Source organism: Papaver somniferum, chromosome 1 (assembly GCF_003573695.1).
Source record: "Papaver somniferum cultivar HN1 chromosome 1, ASM357369v1, whole genome shotgun sequence".
Taxonomy (NCBI): domain Eukaryota; kingdom Viridiplantae; phylum Streptophyta; class Magnoliopsida; order Ranunculales; family Papaveraceae; genus Papaver; species Papaver somniferum.
The window spans coordinates 20,831,178-20,858,139 of record NC_039358.1 but is presented as its reverse complement, the minus strand read 5'-3'; the positions used below and the strand labels follow the sequence as shown (position 1 = coordinate 20,858,139).

Here is a 26,962-nt window from a genome sequence, read left to right as displayed (position 1 = left end):
AAGATCGTATGAATTATTCACCTTGACGTGTATGATGTAAAATGCTTCCAATTAACTTATTTGCATAAATGCTTGATTGAAATTCATGTTGTTAAGCCATGGTTGCTTGTATTGTTTGTAAAAATGATTTCAGATATTGAAATGAGTTCATGTTTTACCGTTATATGAAATATGGTTTCAAGCTAACGGCGGGTAATGATCCCCGAGTGTTAAATGGATAATGATCCCCATGGGAACTTGTGTTTCCCGACCATCGATGGCGGCTGTCTGTGCCGGTAAACGATAGGTGGTGTACGAACCAAGGTTTTCGTACGCTGAATGAAACGGGTAATGATCCCCGAGAGCAGATGGGAATGATCCCCATAGGAACTTTTGTTCCTGACCATCGATGGAGGTTGTCCGTGCCGATAAACGATAGGTGGTGTACGAACCAAGGTTTTCGTACCGTGAACTCATGGTTACTTGTTGTGATGACAATATTAATTTGTGAATCATGTGTTGAAATCTAGATTAAATGACTTGTTGGAAACATAATTGGTGTTATGAACTCAAGTGTGAAATTCAAATGGATGAATTGTGTTATTATCAATGATGTAATGAATCGTAAATTAGATTATTTGTTTGAAATATTATTGGCGTTGTGAATTCATGATTGGAATCTAAACAACATAATTTATTAGAAACATTATTGGTAATATGATTGTCGAATATAACATTGATTCGCCGAAGTCGTGATGTGTTTCTTGGTATATGTATTTGCATGATAAAATGATTATGTTTGTGCATCTTTGGAGAGTTGGGAATGCATTCTATTGAGCTGGCATCTCACCCCAATTGACATCCTTGAAGATTTATCAGAGTGGCGCAGCGAAAGCTAGGAATGAGTAGCTTAGTGATTGAATTGTTTATTTGTAATTGCTTGACATGTAATTTGATATCAATGTTTGTTGAGAATATAACTTAAGACATTTAAATAGTGAATTATTATTCCATAAGGTTTCAATTTAAGATATCAATTTTTAAATAGAGAAATATATGCATAAGTCTCTTTCCGACCCGTAACGCTTTGAGTTCGGATCTCCATACGGGTTTGACCCTGGTCCGGAACTCGGGGTGTTACAGTCCATGTCAAGCCAGCGCTCGTTCCAACAAGATGCAGCGCTAACAACTTGCATCTTTCCAGGACCAGCAGCTTGCATCTTTTCCACCGCGCTGACAACTTGTGTCCTTCCATCACTGGCAACTTGCGTCTTCCAGCGCTGACAGCTTACGTCCTTCCGGCACCGATAACTTGCGTCTTCCAGCGCTGACAGCTTGCGTCCTTCCGACACCGGCGATTTACATCTTTCCAGCGCCGACAACTTGCATCTTTTCCAGCGCGCTGACAGATTGCGTCCTTCCAGCGCCACACTTGCAATTCCAGCTTGCATCTTTACAGCAGCTTGGATCTTTACAGCAGCTTACATCTTCCCAGCGCTAGCAGCTTAAATCCTTCTAGCGTTGCACTTGAACGCCCTGTAGGGAATCAGCAATCCGATTTCATCACACGTAAAGATCAGGAACGACTTCTCCAAAATCGAAGCAAAGAAAATCATGAAACCCCCTGAGTTCACGAAGACTCTCTTCTTGTCAAGAGACGCATGATTTCTGGGGACTTCAACCACAAAACTATACAGTCCGTGATGAAACATTTATATGAGATTCTATGTTTCCCCAAGGAACAACGTCAAGACATATTTGCAGTCGTCGACCATACCGCATCAGGGAAGCAGCCTTTTCCAACCAGAGAAATCGTCCTCAAATCCCAACCTCCCTTGGAGAGCACGATTGATAGATGGAACTGGGGACTCCTAATCACTGTCCGCTTGAAGTACGTCCAGCCTTACAACACATTGATTGACGCAGCCTCTCCAGCGGCTCCGCTTCAATGTTCGCTTCAGCAGCCGCTCCTCTTTAACATTCGCTCCAACAGCCACTCCGCTTCAGCATTCTTTCCATAAACTACTCCAGGATCCGAAGTCGAAACTTCAGCATTTGGCTTCCTAAGTTTCAACATCCTCTTCAAGAACCAAAGCTGCTTCAACGCCGCTTCTTCCTGCAAAAGATCGTACCACCGCGCTCCCTATGTCAAGGATCATGATCACAGCCAGCCATTATTCGTAGTCATGGCCGCCTTTTAATCCATCCCGCCAAAACTCGTGATCATGGACAGTTTGCTCGCTAACACATCCAGCTAATCCTTTTACTTCCATGGATGCTCGTACAATTCCATCCAACCTACCTTGTTACCACGACAATGCAGTCTCCTCTGACTACATCTGCTACCAAGAACTGTTGTCGCTCATTTGTTAATATCAGCCAGAGCTTCACCACAGCATCAAACACTACAAAGATGGAAACATGTAAACCATACTTGGGGACTGAGGATATATACGGAATCCCTTCACTGTCAAAGCTCGGAAGACACAGTCAACCAAAAAGGCCATAGCCACAACAAGGTCATCTACTCTTCAAGGGTGCAGCGCAAGAATATCATCACCTCTCTGTATAGAAGACGCCTTCGACACTCTACGAGGCCGCGACGGATCCCAAGCCTTCCCAGAGGAAACAACTTCAGAAACTAAAGAAGAGCGCGACTGGGCACTGATCATCGCAGTCCACCCCGACGACCATCAAAGAATATTTCATCCATGTGATATTCAGAGCATCCCGGCATCACATCTAGAGGAGTACAATAAGCTTGCATCAAATCCCGTGGACGTGGATTCAAGGCGATGTAATGAAAGTAAGCTACACATGGGGACTACCAGCATGGGACGCTTTCACTCCCCTCAACCTGGTTATGTCTGATTTCAACATCATCACTGCCGAAGTTTTACGATCCGCAAGAATTTCTCAACATGAAGCCGTACATGTGCATCAAAGACTCCAAAACCACACCACAAGGATACATTCACATATTCGGACATGTCATCGGATTTAACAGGAAGATAACTGGGGACTGCTCACCGCATCCTATTCCATATGACAGTCCAAGATTCAGAAGTTGGTTCAAAGGATGTCTCTTGGTACAAAGTACTTGAAGACTTGATAGCAGCACATCGGCAACAGAATGTCTCCCAACTCATCTATTTTATCCTGTGGCTTCGGGAGATTTCTACCATACAATCATCCACGACATATCATCGTCCTGATCGGAAGGTCCAGACACTGAACAACCTAAAGTCAAGGATGGACCGACAACGCAACCAAAACCTCCAAGGTTAGCCCTGACATGATCGCTGCCGAGCGTATGTTTCATCCATCCATCCCAAGAATGCAATGGAGTTTGGTAAATTTTGGAATCCACTGGAGAGACACTGCGAACGAAAGCACAGACCCGGACGAGCAACAGAAAACAGAAGAGGGTCGATACCTCTTTCCATGCGAACAGAGTTTTTAGAGCTTGAATAGAATGAAGATTCCTTCTTGCTCCATGAACGGGAATAGGTGACTGGCGCGCGACTATGCTACCCCGGGCCCGCAACATCCCTCCTGACTTCTTCCTGATTTTCACTGTCGGACCGTTTTCACCTCCTAAGAGAGCTCGCAACCTAAATATTCCATCGTGGGAAGATAGAAAATTTTGTTTTGTGTCCGATAAAGGGGCGGACCGTCAAAATCCGAGTTCGTACGCGGATTCTAAAACGATTCTAGCAAAGGGCGCTAATCAGGGTTGCGGCGTGTCAAACCCTAAACCGCAATCGCTTCCCTTGCAAGCGTTTCCTTCCAAAGCGCTTCCCTTACCAGCGCCATGCCTTTCCAAGCGCTTTACAGAGCGGCCCACACCCGTTCCATGCCCGTCACTGCTAATGGGCCCCCTTCATGCCAAGTCCATGCTAGCAGCTCCGCCTCGCGCTCCAAAGCCTGACCACAAAGACATATAAACGACTGGGATTTATACAAAGCTACCAGATGCAAGGATTGTGAATTCTACTTACATCTCGAAAAAAGGTCAGACAAGTCTCCTTAGCCCTTTTTCACGACTTACTGTCTCAGTTTTATCCTCGTCTGTCACCATCTTATGCTTACCTTGCAACAAGGCCCCTGTTCCAAGCTAAGCAGGGGACTTAATGTTGATGGTGGTTTTTAGACAAGGGGTAAAATCATAAAACCTTACGCATAGCATGACGTCACCGGTGACGCTAAACACATTTATTAGAACATTTAATGCACTTATGTAAAAAATTACCAGGGTATCTTTTTTCAAATGATAAACTAGGGATTCGACGCACAAAACCCTAAGCCGCACAATCGATGCGCATCATGGCAACTATGCCAAAACCAAAGCCGCACAATCGTTGCGCATCATGGCAACCATGCCAAAACCAAGCCCTACGATCGCTGCGCATCATGGCAATTATGCCAAAACCAAAGCTGCACAATCGCTGCGCATCATGGCAACCATGCCAAAACCAAGCCGCACGGTCGTTGCGCATCATGACAACTATGCCAAAACCAAAGCCGCACAATCATTGCGCTTCACGGCAACCGTGCCAAATTCGAGCTGCACAATCATTGCGCCACACGCGTCGTTGGCACATGCCAAGCGATACTTGCGACCTAGCATGCCAAGTCGTGCAAACCTAGGGCCAAGCAGCCACACGCGACATTGGCACATGCCAAGCGACGCTTGTGACCTAGCATGCAAAGCCGTGCAAACCTAGGTCCAAGCTGCCACACGCGCCATTGGCACATGCCAAGCGACGCTTGTGACCTAGCATGCAAAGCCGTGCAAACCTAGGTCCAAGCCGCCACACGCGCCATTGTCACATGCCAAGCGACGCTTGAGACCTAGCATGCCAAGCCGTGCAAACCTAGGGCAAAGCCGCCATACGCGCCATTGGCTTGCAACCTAGCATGCCAAGTCGTGCAAACCTAGTGCCAAGCCGTCACACGCGCCATTGGCACATGCCAAGCGACCCTTGCAAGCTAGCATGCCAAGCCGTGCAAACCTAGGGCCAAAGCCGCTACGCGCCCCATTGGCACATGCCATGCAACACTTGCATTTTGGCATTACCACTTTCACCCGATGTGCAACCTACAGCCAAGGCATTCCGCACAAGCCATTGGCACATGTCATGCAACCCTTGCACTTTGGCATGCCGCGCCTACATCAAAGGCCACGATTTCTCTTAAGATGCAAAATCTCGACCGTCGAAGGTCGCCACTGATCCGGCACATCTCTCAATCTCAACTTATCAAACACCAGCGACATGGTACACGTTTTCCACGAAAACACTCGAGACATCAATACATGTCACAAACTGGGGGATGCTCTTTAGGGTTTTGGTTTGGCGGTTTACAGCGTGCGGCATACGCACATGCCCGTTTCAAGACAGTGTATTAAGAATAAAACGGTTAGTAAATGCAGGAAGTAATGGTGAAACGATCTTTCATTATGGAACATCAATTCCATCAAATTCCATCAATACCAGGCATTACCACCTCTTCCCATTTAACTCATCCGTTTCTTTTTCTTACGAAGCCAGAGTACGTTTCACTTAGACTTGTATAAATAGGTCTTACCTATTTCCACCAAGACAACAAGTTTTTGGTCAAGGAGAAATACAACACTCAGAAAGGCAACTTTTCTAGATTTCCCAAAGCTTTCACCTTCTGATACAAGTCAAGTATTACTCTTCCTGAACTGTTCTGGTCTCAACACTCTCTTCGCCCCCTCCCTAAACCAGCCCTTCTCCTCCTCTTTGTGACCGAAGCAAATCTGGAATGCCCATTTCTTGGTTTAGGCCGGAGTTGTACAGATTGATCTCTCAAATCTAAAGTACTCCCGTGCATACATTTGTTTAGGGTTTAGATTTGTTTCTCACTCACCTACCGAAATTACGAAAATCGGCAGAAACGATTTTCACCCATAAACACACATATATCTCCTTTGGAATTCACTTTCACGAGATCGGATGATCCCATCTGTCACCTTTTGGAATTATGCTATTGCACCAGATCCGATGATCGCTTTGGCCATCAGGTTCTTGCCTTCACGAGACGAATGATCTCTTCCGCCGTTAATATTGAACTTCAGGAGATGACTCGTTTGGTCATCAGAATTGTGGTTTCATGACATCAGTTGATTACTTCTATCGCCTTTGGTAGCTTACCTTCACGAGATCGGATGATCTCTTCCTCCATTGGAGTTTTTCCTTCACGAGGCAGGATTATTTTTGTAACCTACAGGATCATGCCTGCACGATATCGAGTGATCTCTTTTCGTCGAGATATGTCAACTTGACGAGATAGGTTTATCTCTTTTGTCATCAGGTTATCGTCTTTGGAATCTCTCCTTCACGAGATCGGATGATCTCTCTATCCACCATAATAATGCCTTCACTAGGTTGGACAAGCTATTACGCCATTGGAATTTTTCCAGTATGAGATTATTCGTTTTGTCATAGGGCTTATGCTTTCTCAATTAGGTTCATGCCTACACGAGATCAGTGATCTCTTTCGCTGTTTGGGTTTTTCCCTTCACGAGATGGGGTTATCTTTATGACCTAAAGGATCATGCATGCACGAGATCGGGTGATCTCTCTTCGCCATTAACATTTGGACTTCAGGAGATGAATTGTTTTATCATCGAGATTACGCCTTCAAGAGATCGGATGATCACATTTTCTACCGGACTGGATGACTCTTTCGTCACCGGGCTTAAGTTTTCATGAGATCGGATGATCCCATCTGTCTCCTTAGAGATTTACCTTCACGAGGTTACTTGTTTCGTCATTGGGCTTAATTTTTCATGATGTTGGATGATTCTTGGTCACAGGGGTTATGCTTTTATGAGATCTGGTGATCACACATATTGCCTTAGGAATTCAACTTCACGAGATCGTATGATCTCTTTCGCACCAGGATTATGCCTTCATGAGATCGCATGATCTCTCTTACGCCATTGGGATTTCACCACTGTCAGCACGAGATGAGCTTGCCTTAGCACCATTTGAGCTCTCTGTAACTGGAATTTGACTCTCTTTCAACCATGACAACAAAAGATGGTGATTAAATCCATGCAACTGTTTCTCCGATCATGGCATCCACATAAATTGTCTAAGCTACTTGTAGCAGTTAAATGATGAATCCCAAATCAAGTACGATGTACATAGTTTTTAAACATAAGACGAAGTAGATTACTACTCTTTGTTTTTCGCTTGGTATTTGAAAGATTTTTGTTTGAAAACTTGTATATCTGTAGATTTAACATCGCCCGATGTCTTGAAATATCGGAGAGAAAAACAATAATTACGTTTTCGCTCTTTGGCTAACAGTTCTTCCTTGCCCTTTCATGGAGGAGATCGCTTAAGTGCCGAAGTTTTTGAAACTTCATTTTCACCGCGATCTTCAACTCTCTTGAGCATCTTGAGGAAGATACAGTAGATTTTAAAAGAACATAAAAATCAAAGAAAATCAACTAGAATGGTGTAGATCTGTTGAGTATGAGGGTCTTCAGAACTCCACTGATCGTGTAGATCATGTTGAGTCCGAGATCTACTCATGAACTTCGATAGAATTCTACACAGTGGTATGAAATCCACTTCTCTCATGGAGATTATGAAAACAATATAGAGTTGTTACTAGGGAGGTAGATTAGATCTTCATACCTCCCTGTTTCTAGCGCCAAAATGTATTTTCAAATTTTCTGACTACTACATCCAACAAGATCTAATGAACATAAATCATTGAAAATCAAGCATGAAAGATAAAAGTGCTTAAAAGTAAAGATTAACACAACGATTTTATAGTGGTTCGGCCGTTAAAATACCTACATCCACTTTGTTTTCACTATTATTTGTGGTGTTACACAAAGATGAATGGAGGTCCTCAAGGGACTTGAAACTCCATCCATGGAGGAAGATGAGCTAGAGTCTAGCTTAGAGAGAGAAGAGAAGAAGGAGGAACCCCATTTTAACCTATATCTCCTTCTCTTATATAGGGGGTATTATACATCGAATTACATTACTGCCCTTAGGGCTGACTAGTTAGGATAAGGATTACAAAAGGTAATATTATTGTGTAGTTGCTTGTAGTATTATATGGTGCACCTATCTAGATCTTGCGCCACGTGTCAAGTTGATATTTTACTCTCACAATATGATTGTTTTAGATCTAGGATTTTATATTTTTGGTTGTATCCTTGATTGATGATTTGAGATTTGGCTGGCCGTATAACCACCGTGACCGAGAAATCATGTTCTGTTATTTTGTATGCCTGATTTCATAGCCTTAATGAGATTATTTCCTATTGGTTTCTTTGTATTTTCGGTCAACCTTAGGTAATAATGACTTTAAATGATGGAGTATAAATTAAATGGACAGAAGTTTATGGAGGGGTGGATTCTATTTCTATTAGATTATAATTTGTATATGATGCAATAGAGATGATGAATTAAGGAGAAAGTACTTCTGATGATTACGGTCGTCGATCCCAATTTAATGGAAGTAATAATTCCCCCTTTATATCGTCTAAGTTTAAAATTCAAGTTGATTGAATTGATTAGAAAGATTGGGGTTTCTATGTTTGAGGTTGAGTTTTGATGAAATAGGAATGTAATCAGACATCAGTCATACCATAAATAACAATGAGGTTTCTATTGATTTAGCAGGTTGCACCAAAACTCTATACGTTTATGTCATTCGGCTACGGAGTATATTCATAAGTGACAGTAGATGTCAATGGTTTCAGGATTATGTTGATATTGTTGATAAAACTAGATATCACCCTTGAGTGACAATAAGTCTCTCACCTATGTAATTATTTTTGTCGCTTATGTTTGTTAGTTTGATATTTATGAATCATATTTGTATTTCAGTGCTTGACCAAAAGTGTAATAAATACATTTACTTGGCTTTTTGGCGACTTTTTTGAAAGAAGCTTAGTGTATGATGAATTATGGTTTTATGCTCTGTATCCAAGTCCATTTCCTTGGAAAAAGAGATAAAAAAAAATAGTTGAACCACCAAGTGATTAAGGAGAATTTCCATAGCGACGTCGCCTTTTCAGTTTGAGGTCTTTTTAATTGAGGTATGTTTAAAATAGGTTGTTTAGCCATAGCGACATCACCTTTTCAATTTGAGGTATGTATAAAATTTTTTTTTATCATACACATTTCAATAGGTTGGTTACTGTTAGCTCAAATGTACTTGAGCTTTTATAGAGACTGTATAGTAAGATTTTTCATTCAAATAAACCATGCTTACGGTTTGATGATTAAGATAGTGTTAAGATGAAATTCGAGCGATATGACTGATTTTTGTATATTTCACCATATTGTTACACTTCCATATATTGAGTTATTTGAGCTTGGTTTTCCATTGTATTCTAATTTTTAAGTACAAGTTCTTTTTTTTTGCTCAGTAATAAATTTTATTAATAACCAAAAATTATGCAAAAGTTACAATGTGGAGATAACAAAAGAAAGCAAAAAAGGAACTAAAAACTAAAGATTATGTCTAACAATGTTTTTTAACTGAACTTATAGTAAACTTGATTCTCATTTTCTATTTGGGATAGAAAAGCAGGTCTGGAATTGTAAATATCTTGATACCCCTTTCCCAGTCTTGATCCTCTCTTAGCAAGAGTGTCAGCAGAGAAATTAATCTCTCTGTAACTGTGACAGAGTTCCAGATCTTCCTCACTTTCACAAATTTTACTCCATCTGTTTATAGAAAACCAAGGGATCCTTTTAGCTTTGAAAGCTTCAATTATTGCCTTTGAATCTGATCTAAAAATCAGATGAGTGTATCTTCTGTGAACAACCCATTCACCTGCACATATGATAGCAAGGACCTCAGCATAATAGTTAGTGGCTATCCCCAATCCTCCTTCAATTACTACTATGCATTAACCCTCATTGTTTCTGGCAATGATTTCATATTCAGCTGCACCTGTATTTCCTTGAGAAGCGCCATCACAACATAGTATAATTTGTCCCATTTGAGGCAGTTTGAAGAAAAATTCCTGGATGTTGGATGTTCTAGTTTGTCTGCACTTCAGCCCAAAAAATTTCAACACTTGTAAATCATAAGATGTGTTCCACATATGAGCTTTCATACTGACTTCACATTATGTGGTAAGATTCACAATTCTATCTTGGATAAGATTTATATTGATTTTATCTTCTTCAAACACACATTTATTCCTTTGAAACCAGATTTCCTTCATGGTTATAAAAGCTGTTATCTTCCACAGTTCTTTAATTGCAGGACTTCTGTTTTTTGCTCTTGACAACATCTGTTCAAAATTTTTTGGATTTAAGAAGCAGAATATTCCACCCAACCATTTCCACATGATTTCAGTAAAGTCACAGTACCATAAGATATGGTTGAGATTTTCTTCAGATTTTTGCAAAAAAATGCATCTTGAGGCTAACTTGAAATTTCTGGTTCTCATTTTCTCATCAGTAGGTGTAATCCGTCTAAACAGTTTTCATACATTACTTTAAATGCTAGATGAATAGATGGAGATCATACATGTTTTGTCCAAGATAGTTTTGGAAATTTTATTCTTATGCATTCTATAGTTGATGCAATAGTGAATTCACCAGTGATAGTCCCACACCAAATTTTTTAATCTTCATTTGCACACACCACAGGGAGATCAGACTAGTGAATCATTTCCAGTATTTCATTTGGAATCACCCATTCTCCATCTAGAAGCAGGTCTGACACTTTCATCTCAGGGAAACTGAGCATGAATGCATTCATTGGGAATAATTCCTTTAAAGTTCTTTCTTTCACCCATGTATCATTCCATACTGAAATTTTGGATCCATCACCAACAAGCCATCTTGAATGCTCTTGTATATCTTCTGTGACCCATTTTAGACCTGGTAAAACTGAGGACTTTTTATAGTACTTGACCCAATCTCCAGATTTTGTCATAAATTTAGCTTGGAAGTATTTTGCCCATTCATCTGTTTCATTCTGCATTTTCCAGAGGAGCTTCATAAGTAAGGCTTTATTTATTATTTCTAATCTTCTCAGCCCCAAGCCACCTTCATCCATTGGAGCACATACATAGTCCCATTTCAGAGTAATGCATTTTTTTTGTTGAAGGATCACCAGTCCATAAAAAATTTCTTATAATTCTTTCAACAACTTGAGTAACTCTTTTAGGCCATTCGTAAACTGACATGTTGTATATAGGTATACTGCAGAGTACATGTTTTACTAGAATTAACCTTTCTTGAAATGAGAACATCTTACTCATCCATCCAGCAAGATTTGCTTGAATTTGCTCCACACATCCCCATACATGAGATGCTTTGATGCTTCCAGGTATTAACACAACACCCGAAAATGCTAATAGAGGGATGTTGCATTCATTTTCCAGTTGAGCTTTTCTAAGATCACTAGTCCCTCCAATGAAGCATTTGCTTTTCTCAAAATTAATCCTTTGACCAGATGACATTTGGTAATCTTTGAGAAAGTTGAGCAATTTTCTAATATTCCTCTTGTCTCCATTGCAGAATAAGAAAATATCATCTGCAAATAGGATATGAAAAGGATGCACTCCATTTCTTGACAGCATTGGCTGCAAGGTTCCATCTTGTATCATTCTTGATATGGTTCTGCTCAACAAATCTTCAGCTATAACAAAAATAAGAGGAGACAGTGGATCACCTTGTCTCGGTCCTCTTCCTACTTTGAAATATCCAACAGGGCCACCATTAAGAAGGACTGAAATTCTATCAGATTGTAACAAAGTATGTATCCATTTGATCCAATTTTCTGAAAAACCAAAGCTTCTCATGACTTGTAGAATTAAATCCCAGCTTAAGGAGTCATATGCTTGAGTTATGTCTAGCTTGAGACCCAAATTTCCACCTCTTCTTTTAACATCAAGCTCATTAATTAATCCAGAAGCAAGGACTATCTGTTCTTGGATATTTCTTCCCTTTATAAATGCACCTTGTTGATGAGAGATAACTTTCTTTATCACACTTCCAATTCTTGTTGTTATGATTTTTGTTATCACTTTGAAGCTAAAATTTATTAACCCAATTGGTCTGAATTGTTGAGCTATTTTAGCATTTTTCACTTTAGGCAGAAGAAGAAGGAAGTTTTCATTGAAACCTTGAGGAATAAATCCACCCCTCCAACATTACTTGATTGCATCAACTAATTCTTTTCCAATTATGTCCCAAGCATACCTGTAGAACCATCCTGCAAAACCATCAGGTCATGGAGCACTATCAGGGTCAAGATCATAAACTTCTTTTTTTATTTCCTCATAATAAAGTTAGGACAACATCCAACATTTGGTTCTCTTCATCAGTAATAACTTTGGGAATATCTTGAAAAATCCCAAGAGAAAAATTTACTTCTTGAAATTTGAACTTGTCTTCAAAATGAGCTATTAAAGTTTCAGCTATAAGATTTTGATTTGATATGATGTTACCTTCTTTATTTTCCAGCTCCACTATTGCATTTTGGGCTTGTCTTACCTTTAGATTCACATGGAAAAATCTGGAGTTAGATGCTCCTTCTTTCATCCATTTGACTCTGGATTTTTGCTGCAGGATCTCTTTTTGTTTATCTGTAAGAACTTCAAGCTCTCCTCTGGCAGTCACTAAGTTATTCATCAGTTGTAGGTCCATTGGATTTTTGTCAGAACTTAATGAAGCTTGTAAAACTTTTTCCTCTGCATCTTTGAGTTGCTTATTGATATCCCCAAACATACACCAACTCCATTTTTGTATTTCTTGTTTCAGTATCTTTAGTTTCTTCATGAAGACAAAAATAGGATTTCCTGAAATTTTAATCTTCCAAATTTCTTGAATTTGACGATGGAAGTCAGGATGACTCATCCATACTTTCAGTGCTCTGAAAGGAATTTTTTTGGTTTGGGAAGATCAGCATTTGCACCATATAAAACTCCATGATCTGATATTCCCCTTGCACCAACTTTATACCCCCAACTAGGGAACAACTCCAACCATTTATCATTATAAACTACCCTGTCCAAATTACAAACAATCCTTTTTTTTCCCTGCTCTATTGTTACACCATGAGAATTCCATACCAGTACTTGGTGCTTGAATAAGCCCACAAGAATTTAGATAATTTTTGAATTCCACATTGATATTTTAAAGGTTCTAAACCACCCCTTTTTCATCCACACTCAGAACTGTGTTGAAATCACCAATCACTAGCCAAGGCCTATTTAGATTATTTATGTCCATCATATCTTCCCATAGCTCTCTTCTATTAACTGTGAGTGTAGCTGCATGAACTCCAGTAACAAGAACATCTCCCACTTCCACTGTTATCTCTTTTTTGGTGTTTGAAATTACTGAGGAACATTTATTGATTTACACCACAAAATCCAGATATTACCTTTGTTTCCATCATTTGAATTATCAATAAGTCTAAAATGCATACCAGGTAGCCTTAATTTTTTTATAAACTCAGTAGTAGCCCATACTTTTGGTTCAGCTACAATAACTAAAGAGGGACAAAAAATTTTTACTATTTTTCTTAACTTATCTTTGGCCTTTACTCTTCTCGGGCCTCTTATGTTCCAATATAGGACTTTCATTTGGAAAAGAAGGATGCGAAGACGAGGTACTTCTCTTACCTTGTCCATTTTTGCTCACATTTGTATTCTGATTTGCAGCCTGATTCCTTGTCGTTACATTTGGTCTTTTGCTAGCTTTAGGCTTGACCTGAATAAAATCCTCACTATTCTTTGAGCTTGAAGCAGTTGAAGTTTCCATAGAATGAAATGAAGATGAGTCAGTATGCTTCTCTTGAATAAAATCTTCACATTCCTTTGAAGTAGTAGAGGGATCACCAGTAAGAAATGAATCTGAAATAGATTGTTTCACTTGAGTAATATCATCCCCTACTTTTGAATTTGCATCAGTTGGTATTTGTGTAGTTGAATTAGGATGTGGCATTTGTGAACTAATAAAAGGCTGAATATGTACTACATTATTTATAGATGGAGCACTGGACACCATAATAATGATTTTATCAACATGCGGTAATGGAAATTCTTCATGAGAATTAAGAGAACCCCTGAATTCCTCAGTTTTGTCTTGAAGAATATGAAATCTCCCAGAAGAATTTTCACCTTGGATAGGAGGAATAATTGCATCAATCAATTCATTATCACTCAATATATAGTCTTCTATATGTTCTATTATGTGCTCATTCTCTTTCTCAGCTGGAGTGAAAAATATGTCAAAACCACTGGTTGGCTGAAGTTGTTTTTTCCCACATTGCTGCTTAGGTTTTTCTAGAACATGCTCTTGTAAATGATCATCATTCTGATATTCAATTCTTTTAGCTCTGCATTATGTTGTCAAATGACCCACAATTGAGCAGTGATTACAAAATCTTGGCTTCTTAAGAATTTGCACAGGATGCTCAAATTTTTCCATACTTGTATTCAACTACCACTTTGCTGGGAATGAATTTTGCAAAATCAACTTCTACTAGAACGCTAGCATAATATCCAATTTCTTTGTTTAGAGTGACTTCATCTACTTTGATGGCTCTCCCCAGTTTACTGCCCATCTGGAGAAGAATGCTTTCCTTCCAGTATTCTATACTCAGACCAGGAAAGGAAATCCATACAAATGTTGAAGAGGTTTTCTGTGTTTCAGGATTGAAGTTAGGTTCCCAAGCTCTGAGTTTCAAAGTTTGGGATTCAACCATCCATAATCCCTTCCAAATTAGGCTTCTATCAGCTTCATTTTCCAGTTTGATGATGAATAATCCTTTACCCAGTGGGATAAACTGGAGTGAACCCTTAATAGCCCATTGTTGTTTTAATGAAGTAGCTGCCACATTCATCTTCAATTTAACAAAATCGAGTCTACCAATCAAACTAAATTTCCATTCATTCAAATTTTCCTCAATAATCTCATCCGGAATAAACAAAGGAGGAGGATCCTCAGTATTCACTGGAGGAGAACCAAATTTAGAACTCAAATTTTCAGAATTGGATCAAAAACCAGATTCACTTGATATTGGATTTTCAGACATAATAAGTAATAGAATCAATAAAAAAATTAACACCAATCATCAAATTTAAATGGAAACACCTGAATTAAGAAGAATCACAAATCGATTACCAAGAAATCCACGAATTTAATGAATGAGTCAGAGCCGATTCCGTCGCCGAGTCGTCGCCGATTCGCAGAGCTAAAGTCTATATTGATTTTTTTACCTGTATTTAAATTTAGGTACAAGTTCAGTTTTTGCTATGTTTGTAGTCTTCAATTGGTATAATCTTTGATTTCTTTGTGTTTAAACGTTTGATCATCATCTTATTTCTTAATATCTTGCTTACTTGAGTACAAACCCTTGCATCTGCTTTGTAGACTGAATTGTTTCATCCTTATTCTACGCATGTGTGCCGCTGAGGTACTGTCTACTGCCGAGGTAGATGTATACTCTATTTTCAAGTTGCATCTGAAGTACAAACATTGCAGACTTTCAATTTTAAAGTGGCGGTAAACTTAGGCAGTTAGTTCATTGATGTATACGTTGGTTTACTTGGGGAACTAATTTCAAATGGCTGTTGTTTTTGAACCATTTTTTGGGGACTGCTCAAAAATGGTGGGGGACTACTTTGTGATAGGAATGTCTACCCTATACTTGTAAGGGGTGTCTTAAAGTGTGGAAATGGACTAAACTACCCTTCACCTATATATATAATCACCTCCTCCCAACACCACCACCTATATATATAACCACCTCTACCCATCACCACTGCCGCTCACCACCACCAACCACCACCGACCACCACCGACCACCACCACCATCGACCACCTAAAATCACCACCACCGCCACCTCTATATATAGCTTAATTTAAATCATTAACAAAACAAAATCAAAATTATAACAAACCCATTACTTTTCATTCGTTTTTCTTTGAAAAAATGAGAAGTTATCATCAAAATGAGTTGAAAATGGAAGTTGCAGATAAAAGTTCGGCTAGGAATTATCTGAAAAACTTTGTCGAACTAGCCGAACTCAACTTTAATGGAGGTTTTTTCTTTCATAGAAAAGTTCGGTTACGTCGCAAATTTTTTTCCTAACCGAACTAAAAGTTCGGTTACGTCGCAAATTTTCTCTCCTAACCGAACTTTTCTCTGAAAACCTATATATTGAGTTCGGTTACGTCGCAAATTTTTTCATTTTATTTTCCCAGCCGAACTTTTACTTCGGTTATGTCACAATTTTTTTCTCCTAACCGAACTTTTTTCTGAAAGAAAAAACTCCACTGAAGCTGAGTTCGGCTACCTGTGTTTTTAGAAACATTAACCGAACTACACTTGCAGAATGAGTTCGGTTACCTGTTCTTCAAATGTTCTAACCGAACTTTGTTAACGAAACCTAAATCAATTTGTAAATTGTTCATTTTTAGGAATGTTTTGGCCAATTCAAGCACCCCATTAACTAAATTTGAAGTATCCGTGAGTACCCAAAACATCATACTCTTGTTGTGCCTCTTAAAGAAAAAGATCTAAATTTTTTTCTTCCAAAACCCTCATCTTCATTATCATCTTCATCTTCTTCTTCTCCCTCTCTATAATTCTTTTTTTGAAAAAAATCAAATTATTAATTTAATCTCACTAATCACTAATTAGCTCACTAATCATTACGCTAATTTAATTATCAATGGCAAGTTTGGTATTAGAAGAACAGTTTGATAAGGGGTGACTCATTATTACTTCTAATACCCACCCAAAAAAATGGAGAGTAGTCCCCCACCATTTTTGAGTAGTCCCAAAAAACGGTTCTTGTTTTTTTCGTGTGGAGTCCAACCTTTCACGGACCAAAGTTCAGCTGTACCATCTGCATGTTGTTGCATCAGTGAAACTTGAAGCTGGGAAGAGGTGAGATGATCCATTTCCCGTTCCAAAGATGAGTTAATTAGTTCCATATACTCGATAAATTGTCAGCATTGGTTCATATAATAGCTTTCGTTGTCCATGGGTCTATGCGTGGTATATTATTTATTTATTTCCAAATTTGTCAAATGACTGAGATTGGCCCAGATTGCTAAAGGCTGTTACCGTTTTTGCTAGGGGCGGGTGCCAATCCAGGATCCAACGACTGAGATTACTCTGTTCTATATGAATTGGTACCCGCCCCTAGCAAAACGGTATTGTCCTTTAGCAATCATACTATTTCCAGTTTTTGTTATATAACACATAGATATCAGTTTTCAAAGAGGTGAGTGAAGATTGATGTATCCTTTTAAATTTTAGGACTATTTTGTGTTTCCACCCCTCCCAAGATCGGTAATTAGCGTTTCCTCCCCAAATAGATCAAAATTAGTGTTTCCTCCCCTCGTTAGATTTTCCATCCCGTTCTCGGTTAGTTGAGTCAGCAGCAGTACTATCCACGTGGAAATTTTAATATTATTATTTACAATCTACCCAAAATACCCATTTTTAATATGTGCCAAATACGTGTGTCAATCCTATTTCATTTTTAGAAATATAACTAGAATAACTCGGTCACTTAAGCCTTCTCTCGAACAAGTGATATGCATTCCACGTATGGTGACGGGGAGAACTTTGTTGGAATTCGTCTACTTCTTTACTGAATCCCCTTCCCTGCAAAATAAAATTGATACACAACCCATTGATATCTAACAAACCAGGATTCTTAAGCATTCAACAATTTCATCCTCAATCAAACAAATCTTTTCTATATTGGTTCCATGTAGTTGTAGGATTTCCTCTTTCTACTATTGTATATTTAAAATGGTTGGGGCTAAATGAAATCTTCTGAAACGATTGAGATCGAAGAATATGTCCCTGAACTTGACCCTAGGTATCACCGAACACTATTTCATCATTTGAAATTGGATTTTTGATATCAAAACTTTGGTTTTCGACGATTGAATGGGTTTACAATTTGTTTGATCTCAGGTAACACATAAAAGAATTCATCATTTGAATTTTGATTTAAGATATCAAAATTTTAGATTGTCGCGGTTGAATGAGTTTGCAATTTGTGCTATTTTTTTTTTGGATTTAGAGGTTTGAGAGTTCATGGAGGATTTAAATAAGTTTGTTGCCATTAATGGTGATTGAAAATGAAGTACGAATTGGGGGAAAGTTCCTTCGAATGGATGTCGATGCCGTAATTGAAGATGATTGGTGAAGATTAAGACAGAGTTTGATCTGAATCTGAATTTGACAGCAAGATGGATCTGAGATTACAAGAAGTTGATGATGCCATTGAATTAATGGGTTTTGGTGGTTGATTTAGATTGCGGAGATGGGTGATGTTGAGCACTGTTTGACGGAGATGAAGCTGATGACGAGATGGTTGTTGTTGGGCACTGTTTGATAGAAATGAAGATCATGTTGACATTATGGTTTTTGTTTGCCACACGTATATTTTTGTCATGTGTGTACTCTTGCTGACCCGAGAATTTGATGGAAAATCTGACGAGGGAAGGAAACACTAATTTTGATCTATTTGGGGAGGAAACGCTAATTAGCGATCTTGGGAGGGAAGGAAATGCCAAATAGCCCTAAATTTTAATCTTCCAGAAGAAAGAAACCCTAAGCTCTTTCTTCTCTGTTATCTTTCTGAGATTTATCTTTGCTGTTTGTGCTCTAGGTTTCTGGCCGTCGAAAATTTGTTACAAAATTTCAACCCTAGATTTGGTGTGTTCCGTAGCTCTCTGTTCTCTGAGAACTCTAACCCTATGATATTTCCTTTAGTCCTTTCTTTCTTCTTTTGATTTGTTTTCTTTTATTTCTCCTTCACCCTTTTATCTTATTCATCACAGGGATTGTTTATGTGTGTGTACAGAGTGATTATCTCGGTGTTCTCCCTAATATCTTAGTTGGGTTGTTTTGACTATTCTGAGTGAATTGTTCTAAGTTCATTCAAGAAAGATGAAGTGGGGGAGTTATGAAGATTTGCCAATCGGGTATTTTGACTTCTGCTTCCATATTCTTTCCAAATTGTCGGGGATTTCAAATCTGGAATTTTAATTATGAATTTTGAGCATTTATTAGTATGAAATATGAATTTGGGTTTTGTTTTATGTTACTGATGGTACAACTCTAGGGGCTTTGTGTTACTAAACATTGATTGTCCACCTCACCACTTGAGAATGAATCTATGATTTTGTTGTTGAAAGTTGAAACCAATGTTATAGGTCTATCTTATATCTTTTTTTGTTGATAAGCCCAATCTTTGCTACTTGAGAAGCGTATGTGATTAGGTATATCAATACTTACCCACTTTAAGTTAGCAAATAGTAAGGATGTTAATTGTACTCCTGTTTTCTTGGCTTGGTTGGTCCTGGATCACACATCAGATTGACGTTCTCCTACAGAATATGTCCTGCATTAACATGAGAACATGGAAATTGACGCCTCATTGTTGATGCCCTGTTTTATAATGATGTTGTGGTCAAGAGTATGCAATGTAAATCATTAAGCCTTTTCAAATATGATGCTTAAGACGCGGATTGAAGTACAAGGTAACCCATCTTCTTGGTTCAGCAGATGCGTTCTGTTGTTTTTGTACATCGATATAGGGAGAGTAATGATGCTGCTGATCTGTTAGCTAAGAAAGCAGCAAATGAATGTTTATGTGGTCAACGGTTTGATACTCCTCCTTTTTTGGTTTCTGTCCTGATGGAGGATGCTAGGGGAAGGGCTTTTCCCCGTTTTGTAAAGCCCACTTAGTGTTTTGTTGAATACATCTTCTTACCAAAAAAAAAAGAAGTACAAGGTAACCCATCACTATGTATTTTTTATTTCATTTGGTCATGAAGATTTGAGAAGGTTCATTCTTTCCATTGCAGAGACTAGAAAAGAGTCGGAGTTAGGGATAGGGCTGTGGTGGTTTCGACTATGATCTGTGTTTTTCGTTCAGTCTCATTTCGATTTGGTTTCCTGACAGCAAAAACATAAGATTCCCAGTGCTTCTAACTTAAATTTACTCCAGATCGGAGAACATAAAGAAGTGAAAACATCTTCATTCTCTGTTTGAACTTACTAGTTCATTGAACAGGGAATTGAAAGCCGCATATAGTCACCAACTGCATCAGATGATGTTGTCATTGAAACAAGGGATATTTGCATTGTCCTGTACATGGCTAATGGGCGGCGATGCACGATGAACTTTTTACATCTTTCTGATGCATTATCTTGGAGTAGTGGGGTAAGCAAAATTCTGTTTTAGCCAATGTTTTAACAAACAGAGGTCAGTGATATGCTTTCGCTCACCTTATTGATTGAGTTTCCTTATGTTTATCGGAATTGTTGTTACTGTGTTAGACATACTTAAGAATTGGCATGTTTTTAATAAACTGGGGAAATATATTCAGTGAGAATGTAAGGTTTAAAATAAACTACATTTTGTTATAGGTTACGGCTTAATTGCCTTCCCTTAATTAGCTCATAAGTACTGTTTACATACGTGGATTGGGTTTTACTTATTGTACTCAGAAAAAACGGTTTAACACATACAATTAAGGAACATGTCCTGTAGGCTGTCACATACAAGATATTAGTGACCCTCATTGAGTAAGCTCATTATTCCTATAGTAGAATGAATCTGCTTGTTTCATTACTGTGGTAAGACACAGTCTCCATTTAAAATGATTACCCAATATCGACCGGGGAACTACTCAATTAATCCTATATGGTTATTGTCAAGTCACTTCTTTATTTCTTCTCATATTTGCTAGATTCAGTCTCCAGATTTACTTCATGGTGTCATCCTAAAATTGTGTTGCCTGTTGTTCAGTTATAATAAAGAACATCACAACAAGTGTATTAACATGATTAAGATGTGGGACAGGGCAGCTCCTAAAATAGATGCTCTGATTTCAGCTTCTCAAAGTAGGTAATGTTTCCATATTTATCTCTTTTTTATATCCCATGTTTGTTTTGTCGGAATTTATAGGTCACCGATTTAATATTATTAGGATAAGCTGATATTAACTGAGAGCCAGCTATTATCTGAATTTTTCGTGGAAATGAAGTATATTTTAGTCCATCTAGAATAGGTAAGGCTGTATTTTTCAATTAAAGCGAACTTAGAAAGCAACATTAAAAGAATTTTTTTAATCAAAAAGCGCATTATTGGGAGATGTTTAGGCAGAGGATAGTTTGTGAGCATCTGAGCAGTCTTAACCGTACAAGATTTTATGTTTTGGTGTATTGGCTGGAGGAGATGAACGTTGTACATAAGTTAGATAGGTACATTCGTTATTCTTTTGATATTGTAAGTGAGATAAACATACTATAATGGCTATGATTATTGTGGAATTTTTAGATAATTCTAAATGTTCTTAACGATTTTTTAAGTTAGGAAGGAACAATTGTAGCTAATCAAAGTGACAATGTAATGTAGAATCAGACAGGTTGAGTATAGATAGCTTCCTGACTGATGATCGTGTAGTAAATGCAGCTGAAACTGATGGATGTAATAGTAATACATCCTGTCTTTACACAATAAATTGATATCATGCATATTCTCATGAGATTTTAGTTTCTAATATCTACAATAGTACTATTTTCGCTATATAAAAAATGGGCACAAACTCAGAACCAGATATGAAGAGTTCACTACGAGTTGGGTCACCTTCATCCCGCTTTTGGGATATAATAGAGGAATGATTGATAGAAGCTAGATAGGCCAGTTTCAACCTCGGATGACCTTTACTTATTTTGTCTGAACTTCATGTGTCAGTTCTTGAGAATGTCCTCTGGAGATAACTTGGTATTCTTCAGTACTGTTTTGGCAGCATGGGCAGTATTTTTCATTGAACTGTAACAATCTTCACTTTGATAGTGTTTTACGATCTGTTTTTTCAATGATTAAATCTTATGCCTGAGAATGGACTCTTATAAGCTATTTATTAGAACAAAGTGTTGATAATCAAAGTTATTTATACTACTCAACACAATTACAAATGTTGGCATGATGCATACCTTTTCATGCATACGAAAGGAGCTAATAGACTTTCTGTCTATCTAGCAGGCGCTAAACAAATATTTTGTTATGGTATTTTATGTAAGAATGCGAAAGTGAACTTGCATATTTTTGATAAAACATAGTATATTTACTCTCCAGAATTTGGGTGCGATTATGTTATGGTAGGTTCTCTAAAGCAGCGGTGTTGTTCTTCCTTAATTTCTTTTAGAACAGAGTTTCATGGTTCAAACCGTTCATTAATGAATATGAGTCTGTAGCACAATGGTAGTGCGTCTGACATTAAGTCAGAAGGTCGTGTGTTCGATTCACACCAGATTCAGTCCGCTATGGTTACTGTTGTGTTATTTGCATCGCTAACTTGTAAGTAGTAATTCAAGTCCATCAGAATTTGCACATAGGGATATGGGTAATTGAATTGCACAGGTACAGGATGTTTAATACGGTTGGGTTGTTTTGATTATTCTCAGTGATCTGTTTCTAAGTACAGAATAGCATTACACGGTCAGAAAGGTAAATGGCTTCTTTATATTCATACACTTTTGCTCTTTTACTGTAGGAAAATACAACTTACTTTTAGATGGCAACGGTAGAAGAAGAGGGAGGCAGGACTGCTAACCGGATCGGGTTGGTGTATGTACCAATATCAGTTAAACTCAAAAACAGCAACAAATTATATTTTTGTTGTGGGTTGTGTAGGTTGTCGTACTATAAGTTCTGTGTTTCAACAAAATCAGGGTCGCATCTTATACATAATGAAAATTAGGGTTGTGTAATCTTGATTTACACTACAATATAGGCCTAATGGTTTCAATTTTTCTCTCGGTAAATTTAAAATATCTATGTTGTTACTCCATAGATTATACTATGAATTTGAAATATTATTCTATGAGTGGTGCTGGTGGCTTTTACTAATCCTGAATTTTTCAGAGGTTTATACCAAGCGGTTAATATAATTCATTGGCTTTGTTTTGCAGGAGTTTTGTTGCTTAAGTGTAATGATCCGTATTATTTTTGTGTTCGAGAGTTTATTCCCCTCTGGATGGTGACAGTCTGGCCTGAAGTGATGTTAGGTTTGCTGACGGGTTAATGTGAGCAAGAAAAATCAGTCAAGATCCTGAGCATCTCTTAGGGGCAAGTGTATATACCTCGGTTTAGAGTTATATTGTTTGCCGCAATTCCTTCACCAACGACACAAGCCGTAAAACAAAATAAAAGTGGCATCAAGCGCAGTCGCAGCACCACCAACCGCAGGGGGGAATGCAAGCTAGCCGCTGGGGCATGCCATAACACTTGGTAATAGTCATTATGGCGAATTTGATTGCAGCCAGATACCACTTAGTATATGTAATTCAAAGCAGCGAACCCATTCTACTCATGTGAGAGCTTGCCATTGAAGTACCAGACTTTACCTCAAAACTCGCATGTTATTTTTGCACCAAATCTAGCATTATCAGCCAATGGTATCTGGAATAATAATTACTCTATGATGACATTGCATCTGTTACCGAATCGCCTCTAACAGTGAGTTTTATTTTCTTATGAATCTCGGATTGATTGGTTTTCGATATTTACTTTGCACGTTTATTTTTATGCACATTTTAATCACCAAGTGATCGTCATTTGTCAAGTCTCTTTATGTTTTGCTGTTGCTAAATGGAAAGTCTTGGTTTAGAATCCAACTGAAATTGAAGAAAAAATCCAATTGATTCAGATTCAAAATGCTAAAGACTTCCAACCTTCAACATCCAGATGTAATATCCTTCAAAGTGTGCAGAACTAATGATTTTTAAAACAGAGAATAAGTCGAGAGAATGCCTGTCTTTGATGCTTGCAGTGGGGCTTCAACAAATACTCAAAATGTAAGCATTTCAGGAACTCCCAGTAATTTGGAATGATATGATATGAGTTATGCAATGTATAAATGTCCAAGTTGTAGCCTATTTTAACTAATTTATAAGGAGAGGTTAACTAGTAACAGAAATAAGAAAACATCAGATCAGAGAAGACTACGACGTACCCTACTAAGATTCAATAGGCTGAAACTAGAAAAACCAAAATTAGAAAGGAGAAACTGTACTGTTTGCCACAGACTTGGATAGTGAAGTCTTCTCATAAGTCATAATAAATCAGATCTAAATAATTCTTCCTTTTCAAGGTCAACACAAAGGAAAAGTGAAAACTGAACAACATTTTAAATGCTATCTCTGGTTTGAATGCCAAAAAGTCTAAGCTGAAAGTTAAAACCCAAACCTGCTACAAAAAACTGAGAAAGCCAAAATTTTAAAAATACCAAGAGTAACAACTGTCTAATTCATTCTCCTGACAAGTTTGTTGATGTAGTCCTCACGGTTACCAGCATCACCACCTTCTACGTAGTGGTTTCTCTTCTTCTTCAAACCACCTAGAGGAGCACTCAATTTGAATGGCCATAAGAAGTTGTTGGCTTGCTTGAAGTGAGGGCCGACAGTCATGATCTCGTGAATCAAATCCTCAACACAGATGATGCCGTACTTGCCAAGACCCTGTAGAGAAGATGGTCAATTAAGAGAAAAATTTGGCAACAAAATGATAAAAAACCACAAATTGGTAATACTGTAGACTTACCTGTTCAACGATAGAATTATCAGTCAAGGCTGTCCTTCGCTTGTTCAGCTTTCCGTAACCTCTCTTGTAGATCAATTCCTTGACAGTTTTGAGATTTGGGTATCTGCAAAATATAGTAATCAATTTTTGATGCATGCAGACAACAAAACTAACCACTTCATTATGTTGAACTGTAGGGCAGAAAGTTTGGAACATTTTATGAGGTGGAGAAACTTACCCATAAGTTACATATGGCCCAACTCTTTGCAACATCTGTAAAGTAGCTTTGTTCACTTTAAGAAATACACCATTGAAGATCTGACGAAAAGCAAACAGTAGAAAACATCAGCAATATTCACAAATGATGAAAACAGACAGCCCGAAATCACAGAAACTAGAATAGAATGATTCTATAGGCGGTGAATAATAGCGAACGGCACAGTATTTTGCTTAGACATATATAGATGGAGATAAGACAAAAACATATATGAAACACAACTAAGAAAAATTACCTGTCTCAAACGGAAAAGCTGCAATATCTTCTTGGTCTTTGGGTCCATAGCATTAATACTTAAAACAAACAGCAAAAGAGAATCAACATCAGACACGTACAATTTAAATGTGAAGGGCGACATATGAATTTAGTTGATATAACCTTACCCACGAATACGGACAATAAAAAGCAATTTGGCTTCAGGGTTAACATAGAATCCTCCTTTTAGCTTAGCCTCACGTTTCAACCTGATCAATTCCCTCTCCTACAGTATAACCAACATGAAATGGTTAACAGATATCTCAGATTTTCAGAAGATAACTTCTCAAATGATGGAAATAAAAAAATTTAAGAAATAATAATGGGTCAAAGTAGGCATTCGCACCTGCTCTGAGTATTCCTTAGCATACTGCTCAGCCCTCTTGTAGATGAGCTTTCTGTTTTCAGAGTTCTTTTCCTTCTGAGCTACTAGGGCAGTTTTCGATGCCAGAGCCCATTGTTCATCTCTCTTATTCTTTTTCAAGACATGCTCTGGAATCATAGTCTCTGCCTTGATTTCCCCACCCATACCTGAAAGAGTTTAAATAGCAAAACAGATACACTGTTGAGTTTGTGAACTATTACAAGGCACCCCAAAAGAAATAATAAGACATCAAATCTGATTGCAAGTAAGAAAAAAAAACCAAGTATACAAGAAATAAGAGAACAAACAAGAAATAAGAGAACAAACAAACAAACATAGAGGGACACCAAAAAAAGCTTGAAAATCTAACCCATTCAATTAAACTTGAGAGGAAAGTAGCAAAATCCAAATAATAGCACAACAGCATAACACCAAAGACAGGCAGTGCATATATTTAGGGATTGAGCTAAAAAAACCCATTTATCAGCGACATCTTGTTACTACGAATCTAATATTACTCAAAATGACCTAGATCAGTGTTTAAGATAAGACCAAAACAATACTACTTACATCTTCAAACAACTTACTCAACTAATAATCTGCTTTAGCTAACAGCCATTAAGAAAATGCTAAAACAACAGATATGTTTGCTTTTTTTTCCACAAGATTATCAATAAAACAAATAAAACATCATTCCATATCACAACAACAAAACTAAGCCCTGTTTTTACTTAGCAAGACGATGAAAACCTAATATGAAGGATACCTGTTTCTGGATTCAGTTCTTCTTCTTCACAGGAGCTGCAGAAGCAAATTCGGCGAGTAGAAAAGAAACAAGAAAGAGTATAGGGTTGAGCAATTTATATAAATAACACAATGACGCTATTGCCCTTTTTAGGGTGTTTAGGGTTTCGGAGATGGGGGTGGGCTTTTTGTTTTTTGATGGGACTGGGTACTTATATACTCAGCCTGTTGATTGGCCCACTACAGCAAATGTGTGCATCCGACGAGCAATTTTGTAGAACCTTACTGGGTACTAGATAGTAACCCGTGCTTCGCACCCGGTAAACTTTCTTAAATTGTTTGCTCTTTGTCTTAACCTGTATGCCATCCGGTGGGAATGTATTTATTCGCTGGTGGATTGTTAAAACTATAACCTGCACAGCAACTAACCGATACGGTGAGACTCTGGGCTACAAACTCATTGGACTCTGTCACTTTGACATGTAATTTATCCTCAACAATTATCATTTATATCGGCAACAGACCGTAAAAAACTTATATAGTCGTTCAAATAAACCCTAATAGAGCAACTAATGGTCCAATCGATAAAATAAACACTTTAAGAAAAGAAGAGATTTAATAGAAAAGAAAAGCAAACATTGCTTTTCATATAAAGAATTTCACCTTTATAGGTATAGTGTTAAAGCAGGAAAGGGAGTGAGTTTTGTTGAATGATATTAAGCAGGGAAAACAATACACAGGGAAG

General features: G+C 38.0%; 1 protein-coding gene across 1 annotated transcript; it reads right to left on the bottom strand.

The window, feature by feature from the left end:
* Positions 1–24,051: 24,051 nt before the first annotated feature.
* On the bottom strand, positions 24,052–26,342 carry LOC113280915 (60S ribosomal protein L7-4-like). Its single transcript, XM_026529527.1, has 7 exons — positions 26,240–26,342; positions 25,456–25,640; positions 25,238–25,335; positions 25,090–25,147; positions 24,816–24,895; positions 24,599–24,701; positions 24,052–24,516 (listed from the first exon to the last, which is right to left on the bottom strand). The coding sequence occupies exons 2-7, from the start codon at positions 25,636–25,638 to the stop codon at positions 24,301–24,303; spliced, it is 738 nt and encodes a 245-aa protein (XP_026385312.1). The 5' UTR covers positions 25,639–25,640; positions 26,240–26,342; the 3' UTR covers positions 24,052–24,300.
* Positions 26,343–26,962: the final 620 nt, after the last annotated feature.

What these genes read in the sequence shown, in the direction of transcription:
- LOC113280915 (XM_026529527.1), bottom strand. Translation starts at nt 25,638, where the DNA reads ATGGGTGGGGAAATCAAGGCAGAGACTATGATTCCAGAGCATGTCTTG. An exon ending in AGCTTTTCCGTTTGAGACAG is followed by an intron (nt 24,896 to 25,089) that starts GTAATTTTTCTT and finishes GCTTTTCGTCAG; the next exon opens with ATCTTCAATGGTGTATTTCT. An exon ending in ATAATTCTATCGTTGAACAG is followed by an intron (nt 24,517 to 24,598) that starts GTAAGTCTACAG and finishes TCTTCTCTACAG; the next exon opens with GGTCTTGGCAAGTACGGCAT.